Source organism: Tasmannia lanceolata, unplaced genomic scaffold, assembly GCF_043159265.1.
Source record: "Tasmannia lanceolata isolate RefF3 unplaced genomic scaffold, GAP_Taslan_0.1 ptg000016l, whole genome shotgun sequence".
NCBI lineage: Eukaryota > Viridiplantae > Streptophyta > Magnoliopsida > Canellales > Winteraceae > Tasmannia > Tasmannia lanceolata.
The window spans coordinates 19,351,158-19,364,344 of NW_027518693.1; the positions used below are offsets into that span (position 1 = coordinate 19,351,158).

At 36.6% G+C, this 13,187-nt stretch overlaps 1 protein-coding gene across 1 annotated transcript; it reads left to right on the plus strand.

Annotated features, from left to right (window-relative positions):
* The first annotated feature begins 3,515 nt into the window (after nt 1-3,515).
* Nucleotides 3,516-10,021, plus strand: LOC143847981 (putative leucine-rich repeat receptor-like serine/threonine-protein kinase At2g14440). The gene is made up of 4 exons (XM_077356753.1): nt 3,516-3,585; nt 4,701-5,181; nt 7,188-7,256; nt 9,946-10,021. Exons 1-4 carry the CDS (start codon nt 3,516-3,518, stop codon nt 10,019-10,021), a joined length of 696 nt encoding a protein of 231 aa, XP_077212868.1.
* The last annotated feature ends 3,166 nt before the right edge of the window (nt 10,022-13,187 follow it).

A 13,187-nucleotide genomic window follows, 5' to 3' on the forward strand; every position in this document is an offset into this window, starting at 1 on the left:
GTGGATTCAACGGATCCGCGTACCCTGGAGACATGGATTACTCGTGTGGGTGATAGTAACTTCATCCAAACAGGCTACAACGCTCAAGTCCATCAAAACACTAGCATGATCTCCCATGAGCAAATGAACTCGCTCCGCTACTTTCCCAATCAAAACAAGAACTGTTACACCATCCCTGTGTCCCAAAATTACAAGCTTCTTAATGCGGGTGCTTAAGAGGGAAGAAGAAGAAAAATAGAAATTAAGAACACAACAAGAGAAGAAGAAGAAAATGGGAGCAATGCTCAACCCAATTGATATTCCATCAATTACATAAGTTTATCAACATCCCAAATCCCCTCTAAAGATGGTTTCTAACTCTTTATATAAAAGAAAACCAAAGCAAATTCGTTCAAGCTCCACCACTAGCTAGCTTAGGGACTAACATAACATTAATTGCATTGGAACTCACTAACTTTGACTGTTTTGGGAACCCACAGACATAGTCTACAAAAACTACTATAACTTTCTACTCTCTTGTCCAATTTTCAAGTACAAATACTTGTTGGAAAGATCTCAAAGAGACCTACAACGTTTTAGTTTACCACTTTCCATAATTCTTCCATTTAGAAGCTCAAAAATCAGGTTCAAAACGGGCCAGCAACATTAATGAGGGACTGCACCTTGAAACTCCACAAAAACCACCTAGGCATGACATGGCTGCCATATTGGCACTGCATCATTATCTCCGGGTGAGAAAGAACTCGCCCACGAGTTCTCATCAAGCTCACCATGATAAGTTGTCAAGTCTTTAACATTGAAGTTGGGTGAGTATTGATATTTAGAGGGAGCTCAACCTTGAATGCATTATCCCCAATTTTCTTAAGCACTTGAAAATGGGCATCCACACGATCTTGAAATTTGCTAAATTTCTTTGGTTCAAGAAAACTCGCCCTCAAACCTTGAAGTATCGAAGAATGATCATCAATTGAAACTTCCCAAGATCAAACTCCGCTTCATAATCTCCATGAAGAAGTGATAATTTGTCTAGATTTTGAACATGTTTGAATATATAAATATCAACTGTGAGCTTCAATGTAGGATCGAATAAATATGGATTGATGTAATTGGATGAAAAAATCGATGTAATATTTTTCCATTCACCCATCACTTCAATATCCATCGGTTCACCTAATATGTAATCGGATCCAATTTCTTTGGTGATGAATTCATTGAATTGACATTGAAGTTCCTCGTACTCCTCGTTAGTTTCAACAACAAGTAGAGCATTGAATTTACCATTATCATTGGTCTCTTGATCAAATTCGTTATTGAAAATAAAAAAGTTACTCTCATACACTTTCTTGAACCATGCAATCCGATACGGCTTTAGATGTTGTTCGGTTTTGAGCTTGTGCTTGTTCACCATTTTATGAGATACGATGTTCTCACAACTCCCACCATCGATCACAATGGAGCAAACCTTGTCATGAGATTCGCATCGAGTCTTGAAAATATCGGAACGAAGCCAATCAACATCGGATTCAACCTTTGGTGTAGCAAGTGCTCTTTGGATCACCAAACTTTCTCCTTCTTTGGGTTCGATTTCTTCATTTTGTATGCCATCTTCCTCATCATATATGGGTTGATTTGAATAGTCAATAAGATCCTCATCATATATTGGCTGATTTGAATCATCAACAAAATTATCATCATTTTCTTCATCACCGAAAGCAACTAATTGCCTCATTGGACAATCTTTGAAACGATGGCCAACTTGACCACACTTGAAACAAGCATTTGAATTGTTGGGACGATTGGGCTGATTTTCAACTTGATGTGTAGGGGCTGATTTTGTAGAATTTTTGTTGAAATATTCGGACCTTGACTTTGTACCTCCACCATGTGAACATTCACCTTCGGAAGAAGGATAGAGACTACGAACATCCACATACTTTTTAGCACTACGACGAGAAAGCTTAGCCTCCACCTTCAAGGCTAGTTGATAAGCATCATTGATGCTAAATGATCGATGCATTTCCACCTCATCACGAATGGAAAACTTCAAATCATTAACATATACATTGCCACAAGTTGATTTTCACACTCTTGAATATCATTACGAGCCATGAGTTTGTAGAATTCTTCGGTGTAGTCCAACACACTCTTGGATTCTTGGCGTAGGTTGTTGAATAGAGAAAAGATAATTTGGGAAAAATTCAACGGAAGAAATTTCTCCTTAAACCTTGACTTCATTTTCTCTCAAGAAGAGATCTTACGCTTTCCTTTGCGGATTCTCATCTCTTGAACCTTATCCCACCATATTGAAGCGTAGCCACGAAGCCTTGTAGCCACAAGCTTCACACGTTGGCTTTCGGGTGTCTCCTTGTAATTAAAGAACTTCTCAATGACACTAAGCCATTTAAGAAACTCTTCGGGTTGTAGACGATCATGGAACTCCGGCAAGTCAATCTTGACGGTGTCGAGATCACGATAGAACCTTCCCAACCTAGCATCTTCACGAGTATTGGCGAAGGGATTCACATCGGATTCATCACTAGAACCTCCACGACTTGATCTACGAGCCTCTTGACGTTCAAGTCGCATGGTAAGTTGCTCAACTTGTTTTCGAAGTGCTTGAAGTTCATCATCTCTTTCATCACTCAAATCTTCCATCATTTGGTTACCATGCCTTCCTCTACCTCTTCGGGCCGCCATGAAAATCAAATCGAAGCTAGCCCAAGAGAGTAACGTTGGCTCTGATACCAGATAATGCGGGTGCTTAAGAGGGAAGAAGAAGAAAAATAGAAATAAAGAACACAACAAGAGAAGAAGAAGAAAATGGGAGCAATGCTCAACCCAATTGATATTCCATCAATTACATAAGTTTATCAACATCCCAAATCCCCTCTAAAGATGATTTCAAACTCTTTAAATAAAAGAAAACTAAAGCAAATTCGTTCAAGCTCCTCCACTAGCTAGCTTAGGGACTAACATAACATTAATTGCATTGGAACTCACTAACTTTGACTGTTTTGGGAACACACTGACACAGTCCACAAAAACTGTCATAACTTTCTACCCTATTGTCCAATTTTCAAGCACAAATACTTGTTGGAAAGATCTCAAAGATACCTACAACTTTGTAGTCTACCACTTTCCATAATTCTAGCATTTAGAGGTTCAAAAAAGAGATTCAAAAATGGGCCAGCAACATTACTGAGGGACTGCATCTTGGAACTCCACCAAAACCACCTAGGCATGACATGGCCGCCATATTGGCACTGTATCACTTCTTGTTCCAGCTGGATTTTACTATGTCAATTATGACGGGCTATCGAAAGCACCTACCTTCGACCTTCAATTCGATAGCAATTTGTGGACGACCGTCCTTACATCACTTGACAATGAGGCCATTTTTCATGAATTGATAATCACAGCGAAGAGAGACAAAGTGAGCATATGTATGACTCAAACACATGATGGGGATATCCCCTTCATTTCCTCCCTTGAAGTGTTAAACACTATATCCGTCTATGTATGGACGGATGGATAGTAACCAGGTGTTTCTTACGGAGTGCAGGTGGAATTTTGGAGGAGCAGAAGGTAATACTACTGAGTAAGTAAAATCATAAGAGGACAGGGGTAAATGAGATGACAAAAAAATTGAGGTCTGAGGTTTCAAAGAGTAGTTATATAACTTATATGAGAGTTTTTAATTTGGGATTTGCTAGGGTCCATCGACAGAAGTCTCTCATGCAACAGACGTGAAATGCCTTCTGCCATGGTCCCTAGCATGCTATCCACACTTAAGTGCAAGAATTTTAAGTTCGGTTTTTACATCTAAAGAAATTCTGTTTCTTTGGACGACTTAAAATTTGTTTTATGTTCATTTTTACAACATAAAACAAATTTTACATCCATTTTTATGTCGAAAGAAATGGAGACTAAAAGAAAAATAGAATGGACCCAAATTATTTGATGATCCAAATTCTAGGGGCAGACATAGGCTTATTCTATTCCCCGATCTGTATAGGGTTCTATTTGTACTGTCCCTATATTTACAGATTTCAGACCGGAGAGTTATGAACATCTAGCGGAAGTGTTTTCTGGGGAACAATATATTTAAGTCCTACCTCAACAAATGAATTATTTGAAATATTGAATAGTGGAGAAATTATATGGTGGCCGGCCGTACGTGCACATCCAGCCCAAAAATACAGCTGGGCCCACATTTTTTGGGTGATCCAAACCGCTCATTCATTGGGGCCTGATGGAAAGATGGTGTGCCCAGAAATTCTTCTCCATAGGATTATTCTAACCCTCCGATTTCTGAAAAATTAAAAATTGCCGGCATAGAATAAAAACCTTGACCGATCAAAGGGTTAGGATCATCCTATGGAGAAGATTTTTTGGGCACAACCTATGTATGGGCCCAACAAATTAACGGTTTGGATCACCCAAACAATGTGGGCCCTACACTTACCAACGGGCCCCCTCCTAGTGTAAAATAAGAGTAGGGCATAAATACACTAGAGGAGGTGGTCCAAGGAAGAAAACGGACAAGCACATCACTTCCGTTAAAACAATTATTAAAACAAGGGGACAATTAAATAAATTTTTTTTGACATTTGTTTTCCCCACACAGTTTAGCTATCTGAGTACCTCTAATATCTACACAATCATATTTTCAAAATTAAAATAACGGTCAAAAATTGCAGTATGCAGGTTCGAAGATGAGAGGTACGACCGCATATGGGACCCTACAACCCCGATCAATTTCACCAACATTACTGCCGATTATAACTCCCTCTCAATCTACACCGTCAATGATCTTCCTTTCGATGTTATTAGTGCCATGATAGAAGCACGCCATCCGTTAGATCCCATCATCCTTGCCTTTAATAATACATCCCAGATAGATTTGCGCAATTATGCCATCCTCTATTTTGCAGAAGCTTTCAAGCTCCAATCTAACTTGAATAGATCTTTCGATGTCTACTTCAATGGAAATTACAATCAGACCTTTTCGCCCCGCTATAAGATTTGTGATGTGATCGACGGTGAAGTTGATGATGGGATTTTCAATCTGACCCTCATTCCCTCCAAGTTTTCAAATTTGCCTCCCATCATAATTCATAAGTGGCATGGAGCTATTCACTGTGAGGGATGTTGTGGTGGAACAAACGTCAGGAGAAGATTGTAAGTTGACATCGACTATAAACTCAATTCATAATCATCTCTATTAATGTTGCAAGTTGGGTTAGGTTTTACCCAGCCTGCATCGACTTGACTCGAAAATAACTTGGGTCGGGTTTAGAATTCACGGGTCATGGGTTGGTTCGGGTTTAAGGTTGAAAATCGGGTTGGGTTAAGGAGAAAATAACCCAAACCCTCAAACTTGACTCTTTTTAAATTTCGCCTGAAATCTGAAATTTGGGTCCAAAATTTCAGATTTCGGTCAACACCGAAACCGAAACGTTCCCAAACCGAAATCTTTGAACCGTAAGAAATTTCGATCTAAATTTCAGAAATTTCAATAAAATATTATTTTTTATTTCTTTATAGGATTTCAGCCGAAATTACTAAAATGTCAGTAATTTCGGCCAAAATTTCGGGAGAAAAATCCAACATTTCGTTAGCTTCTACCGAATTTCATCCGAAAGTTTGGAATTTCGGCTGAAATTTCAGTTTCGGTGAAGCCTGAAATTATAGCCCAAACTGAAATTTAAAACCTTGCTCTTACAGGTGTACTATGACATTCTTAAAGATCTAGATCTCTTGAATAACATGATAAATTATTTTCCAATATATTATTTTCTACCATCTTTGAAATTAGTCACTATCTTGAATTATTTCGGGTAAGGTCGGATTTAGGAATCTCAGGTTTTCCCGTAAACAAACTTGACCTGATTTGACCTTAGAAAATTTCTGGGGTAGGGTAGGGGTCTGGAAAACCTGACCCTCCCGACCTGAGTTCCAACCCTAATCTCTTTGATAATAAAAACCATGCCCAACAATCGAGCAACGTCATCGTGTATTTGGGTAGTTACTGGGGAAAATTATGGCGATAAGGGGCTGTTTGGATGACAATGGGATAGTTAATCTCTACATCCCATTAAAGACAGATCCTGGATGAGAATGGGATGGTTTAGGAGACCTGTACACGGGTTTGAGCCTCTAGCTCATTGGTAAAGAGTTTGTTCTTAAAACAAGAGCTCGGGGGTTTGATCCCAGGTTACCAACCAAAAAAACAGGGTCTAATTAACAACAAACTATTTACCCTTATTTCAACATTTCTGACTGAATTATTTTGTGGAAAATTTTTTCTTTCGACAATTTTAAGGGAAGGTGCCTCTAAATAAAAATTGAATAGGGTTGGCTCAAGTTATCTTTTTTTCAAGTGTAAAAGTATTAAATTTTAAAAATATTTTTCCCTTCTAAACTTTGCCTGAAAATTCCTGCAATCCAAATAGGGCCTTGGGCTCAGTTTCTTTGGACGTAAAATGGATGTAAAACAAATTTCACATGGGCGTAAAATTTGTTTTACACCCAATTAATGTTGAGGCGGAACCTAATTTTTAAATTGCTATTTGAAGAAACATGCTTTTGAGATTGAACTACTTATGAGTTATGACTAATTGACTGTTATTTTGGAAATGGAAAATGATGTCAGCACAATTATGTTTTAATATTTGCACAAACCCATTTTATTTCTTCTCAGTGCAAGGGCTAGAAATGATCACCATGCTTTCGTATCGGCTAGAAAGAAGATGGACCGGAGATGCATGCCTGCCGGCAAACGCCCCGTGGCAATGGTTGAGATGCAATGACAATAATCCAGCAAGAGTCACTGCTCTGTAATATTTCCATACCATTTTTAATTAAAAAGCCAAATATTTCAAATTTTCAATAATGGCACTCCTCTCCTTATATTCGCTGTTCTAATTAGCTGTTGAATGTTATTCCAATTCCCAGTAAGGTAACAACAGCCCATCAGACAAAAAAAAGTTGGTTATTTAGAGAAACATGAGGAGTGCCATTATAAAAACAAGGAAAGAAAACATCATTATTCTTAAAAAACTCCATTTCAAAAAAAATTATTCTTAAAAACTATGTCTACTTTCAAGATCCATATCACTCAGTTCCTAGCTTAACATAATATCAAAATACAGAAATTTGAATTTTTTTTTTCTTTAACTTTTCAGTTATCTTGCGGGTTATGAATTGACAGGTTATCTCTTCAATTTCAGTCAAATGCAAGCCCTTGAAATTATGTAAGTTCATCTCAGTCGGTAAATTTTTTAACCCAGAATTTATCTATGCAAGCCATTGAAATTTTATTGATTAGGTAAAAACAATTGGAAGAGTTATATTCATCCCCTTCTCTTCCCTTTGTCAGCCCCCTCTGTTGTGTTAAAATGAACTCGGGAAGCGAAACATGAAACAAAAACCAGACACGTAGGGAAAAAAAATAGAGGAAAAATTAGAATCTGGAAAACGATATAGAAAATCGATCGTATGAAAAACGTCTTAGAAAACACATTAGAAACATTTCAGAAACAATAGAGAAATGTCAATGGAAACACAAATGAAACACAAGAAAAAGACGAAATATATGGTTTGGTAGATTTTAAATTTATTAATTTCAAATTTTTATTTGAATATTTCTTATTTTTAAATTTTTATTACAATATATGCTATTGTTTTCCTTTTTATTTTCTACTTCATTTTTTTTGTGTGTGTTTTTTGCGAAACGATTTTCGTAAGTTTCACATATGTTTCTCACTTGTCCAACATATATTTCTACGAGTTTTCCATACGTTTCTCATGCATGTTTAACGTATGTTTCCCATATGTATTGAAAATGTTTCATAAATATTTCTCTAATGTTATATCACGTTTCGGAAATATTTTCAAAACTCGTTTAAAGGAAAATGAGTTTCCCACCTAGCCGGAGAGTTTTCGGCTACTATGGGCGTGTTTGGTAATGCTTCCCATTCACACCTATCGAATCTGGTAGAAGAGGATTGTGGAAGTGACTATATGTCGCTCTATAGAATCTCCTTGATTAGCCCTAAAGAAATGCAAAATTTAAGGAACGAACTCTTCATGGGTCATGCTTTCGAACAAGATACTCCGCTTATTTTGTGCTTTAGTCATTCACGCACCTACAAAATAGGTAGAATCTATTTTTTATAGGTTTGCCGAACACGCCATATGTTTATATATAACTGCCCTTTTACACTACAAGAGGGCTGTCCTATGGAAGGAAAGGGTGCGAATATATCATGTCTTAAAAATGCTACAAGAGGGGGACACTCCACCTTTTTATGAATGGTAAAGAATTGATTAAAAATGAAATAAGAACTGGGAACAGCCCGCGATCGAGATTTTCAAAGAACAACTAAAACGAGGAAGAAAAAACAAAAGTACAGAATAAAGCTCATCAAGGAGGGAGAAAATCAAACACTTCAAATGCCGCTCTTGAAGCTCGGTCCCTTCTATCCACTGCACTATTCGACGTCCTAAAATGGTGTTAGGAGATCGAAGAACTTCTACTCGGTCAAATAAATTTTAACTATACTGGAATTACTTGCATCAATGGGGACATTCTGTTTTACTTCAAAAAAATTAAGGTGATGATAAATTTGCACCCCCTGTTGGATAATTCGCACCCCTTTTACCTTGAATTGCGGCAGACTCCAACGCTTTTTGACATCAATTCATGTTAAAAGCGGTCCGAATTATCCTACAGGGGGTGCTAATTTATCATCACCCAAAATTTAACTATATATACTGGAATTACTTACATTGTGATGCAGAATGTGCTGCGTGGATCAAATCTTTTATTTTTTAATTCATATTTTCGTCATTTTTTTTTTTGGGCGTCAAAACTTGTCTATTTAGCTTGATTTTGGTATTTTTAGAAAAGTTTTTCGATTACCTATCTAAAGAGCCTAATATTACACAATTTGGCTAAGTTATAGGCAGTTTTAGGATATGGTAAGTGTTAGGCAAGTAATAGAAGATGGAGAATAATTTTTAGGCAAGTATTTAGGGTTGCTATTCTTGGGTTCTGGCTCTTTATATAAGGTATTAGCACGAGGAAAGACAGAATAGATTGAATAAAGTTTATTTTTGAGACATCACTTGTGAAGAGAGCATTGGCTCTTTCACTTGGATGAAGGAGCTTCGCTCCTTTCACTTGTTATATAGGAGTTTTTTTTCCCAACCATGGCTTGGGTTTTCAAACCCTCACGAGATTATTTTAGTTGCTTCTTGTGTTGATCTCATCTTTGTATTGTTGCTATACGCTCCCTGCATCACATTGAATGCCTCCTAGCCATCACATCATCTCAATGGTTTTATTTGTGTATTTTATGCATGTAAATCTTACGACCTAAGGAAAGAGATAGAATATGAAGTTTCATTATCGTTGTAGAGATTTGCATAACTGATGCAGCACATATCTCTTGAATTCGGCAACAATATTCTGGAGAAGCAACATATCTTGTTACTTCCTTTCTTTAGTTAGAAAAAGATTATCATCAATAGATTTTAGGCAATATTTTAGGAATTTTACTATTATCATCAGTCCAAAAGTAGTAGTTTTCAATTTTTTAGGAGTAGTAGTTTTATGACTCTTATTTTGGTTATTAAAAGAACCCTATGTTACTTTGTGGGGGGACTTTTTTTATTGAATAAAAAATCACACGTCTTGTGTAGAGAAGATTGAGCTTCTTCTTGGGGTTTGTTCCCTATTGTGTTTGGATTATTGATTTCTTCTTTCTTCCGCTCGCACAAATAACAACAGCCTTATGGGATCCATACCCAACTTCCTTGGAGAACTGCCCAATCTGAAAGAACTGTAAGTGAATAAATTTTACTCTGAACAAAACAAAGGAAAAAAAAAATAAAAAATTCAGATATTTGGCTGATTTTTGGTCTTCTGTGTTTCATCAGGAACTTAGCTGACAACAAATTCGAGGGAAGCTTACCAGCGTCTCTTTTGAACAATGAGAAGCTATCTTTGAAGTAAGAACACTGATCCTGTATCTAAATAACTAAGGATAAATAATCTTAGAGAGAGAGAGAGAGAGGTGTACACTACTGTAAAATTGTAGGAATGAGTGGGGCCTATCATTACGTCAACTGAATTTAGCAATATAGAAACTAGATGAACAGCTTTAGGTAAGGGTCAAGCGATCCAGTCGTATTGGACCCACCTATTTCTTGGACACGATCCGTTCAAATTGGTTGGATCGGATCCTTTGGAGTGCTTTTCAAACCCTGATTTATAGACAGGTTCCATACATTTCGAATCAGAATGTTCATTTGAGTGCACTAGGTTCTACTTAAGGTATACATCGAGCTTAGGGCTAGGGGAGGGAGCCCACAAGAAACTAGAGAGGAGATTTGTTGTCAGAATGTAAAGCAAAAAAAAAATGAAATATTTGTCATTTAGGATTAGATATCTAATATCTAATCCGTCAGAAGAATTCAACGGATTTGATTGCCACGTACACTGCAGTTGGGTGTCCCATGTGATGAAAATAGGCGCACTTATCATTTCCCTATTGCAAAATACCCCTCATACATACACATAAATAAATGAGAATACGAAGGTTACTTTTGTTCCTTGACGTCCTCCATTCGCATCCACTTGTTGTACCGAAATCATGTCCATTAGCGTCCGGATTCAAGCCCTGACAGTAGGGGTGCAATTTTGGTAAGGTCAGGTTTAGCTTTTGCTAAAAAGAATTGTAATCAACCCAAACCTGACCTGATTTTATGTTAAAAGCTCAAACCAAATTCTAAAAAATCGACCCGAGTTGCATCCCTACTAGACGGACAAGCTTTCGGCTTCATTCAGAAGCTAGAAAGGCTGTATATTTACATAGGACCTTGTTTAGATCCTAATGTCATTTCTTATCTAGGCTTTAGACGGACAAACCTAGAGACAAGTTTATTACACAAAATATCTCATCTCTGTACTTTGTTGTGAGTGATTCCAATCCATATTTTCAACTCTCCTCCCTCGGATTTGCAGTGTAAGTGGCAACCCTGGCTTGAAATTTCCCGAGAAGAAGACTTCCCCAGTGGTCGGATTGTCGGTCGGAGGGTCTCTGCCTTTCGTTATTTTTTGATTCGCACTTACAACTTTAGTTCGTAGATCAAGAAGAAGGACGAAAATACAAGGGGGAGAGGTAGAACTCGGTGGCACGGGGGAGGCTCAACCGATTCATGGGCCGATCCCGCAAAGGAATGGTGACCAACGTGAGAATTTGGCGAAAAGAAATGCCGAAAGAATGAAATGTAAGACAATTGGTACAAGTTAAGTAGTCATGAAAGATTAGTGGAACTATGTCATGTGCAGTGGGTTGAAAAATTGTTCAAGGACTACGATTATACCAATTAAATAACTAATTTCGAAAGGAGTGTGGATGTAAGACTCAATTTTTTTCCATATCAAATGGGCATATAGAAAATATTACAGCCATTTTTAAATGAAAAACAGGCATAAAATTTGATTTAAACCCATTTAACTTGGAAAGAAATGGAGCATAGAAAAACCCTTGGATCATTTAAAGATTCAGCCAAGAAAACCAAATTTACTTTTATAATCCTTTGTTTTGTTAATAATTCTCAAAAAAATCCTTTGTTTTGTTAATGTGATGTCTATTTGGCATTGTCTGCGTCCAGAATGAGAGCATTTTGTAAAGAAACAGAGTTGAGATCTTGAAAAAAGAGAGTGCCAATACTTTGAAATTGTTATATTTTAAGAGATTGATCATAGATTTGATGAGTTGATATTTCATAAGAGAGAGAAAAGATTTCAGGCGAGAGATGGGGGGAGTAGAACACTTTTTAAGAGAGTGATTGCCTTAATTATGGAGAAAAGGGTGGATTTTCTTATATAAGAAAGATTGATCACCTCTCTAACACATACGAAATCATTAATTGCTTTCCTCTCCATCCTTTTTTTTTTGTTTTGTTTTGTAATGGCTTATGAGCTGTGGTCGTTTTGTGTAGCCTACAAAATGAATGAACCGTGCTTACCTGCCTGACCATGAAATCGAAGGTCTATTTCAGCAAAATGTTTTCATTTTAATTCCAAGAATTTTGTACATTTTGAGGTGGGGTTGTAAAGAAAAACATTTGAGATGCACCAAAAATAAATTTTTTTTAGTTTGAAACTGTAAACACCTAAAAATTTAAAAGAATTTAATTCCTTAAATAACTAATTTAAAAACCTTGCATTTATATAATGCTACTCTACTTCTGTTAAAGCTACACCTTTCCCCATTTTACAGAACACCTCTTAATTTAAATTTTGAAAAAATTTCTTTGCCAGCCTTTACTTCCTTTCTCCTTTTATTAATTATTTCTTTCTCTTTATTTAGCATGACATTTCAATTTTCGCCTTCATCCCTTAGCAAATCTCAACTTTTTAGAAAGGAATCTTTTCCGTAATTGTGGGACTCTCCCAACATTTCTCTAAGTTTTTATATGGTGGCCGACCGTTAAGCAAGAAGGGCAGAGAGAAAAAATCCTCCCCCTTGATTTTTATCCAGGTCAAACTCCCTTTTTTGACTTTTACCTTTATCAAAAATCAACGTGGTTGATTTTTCCTCTTTCCACCCTTTATATTTAAAGTGCGGCCACCATATAATTTCTCCATTTCTCTTACTCTCTCATTCCTTTACAAGAGGATATTAAAAACGTTAATCTTATTACTTTCCCTCTTCTCATATTACACAAGAAAAAAAACGACTTTTGCTCATTTCCTTCCCTCTCATTTTCTCTCCACACTCTCTCTCTTTCAACAAGAGACAAAAGAGGCCAAGTCCCTCCACTTTTACCACTTTTCTCATTTTTTTTCCTACGATTCTGTTGTTATTTTCATGCTTACTCATTTTATTTATTAGATCCTTACTTGAATTTCAAGTAGATCATCGCAAACACGTTTATTAGATATTTTCAATATATACCTTTTAGTCATTAATCCATATTGAGTTTATTGATCATATTCACATTTAAAGATCAAGTTTGATTAAATAAATATATTTGTTAGACTTAATCAACATTGTTATATGCAATATTTCATTTTCTCGCATTATCTATGTGAACCTCTTTTGATAATCTTGGAAGAAAGAATATAATAATGACAGTTATGAGAAGAAAGCCCTTTTGGCAAATACATA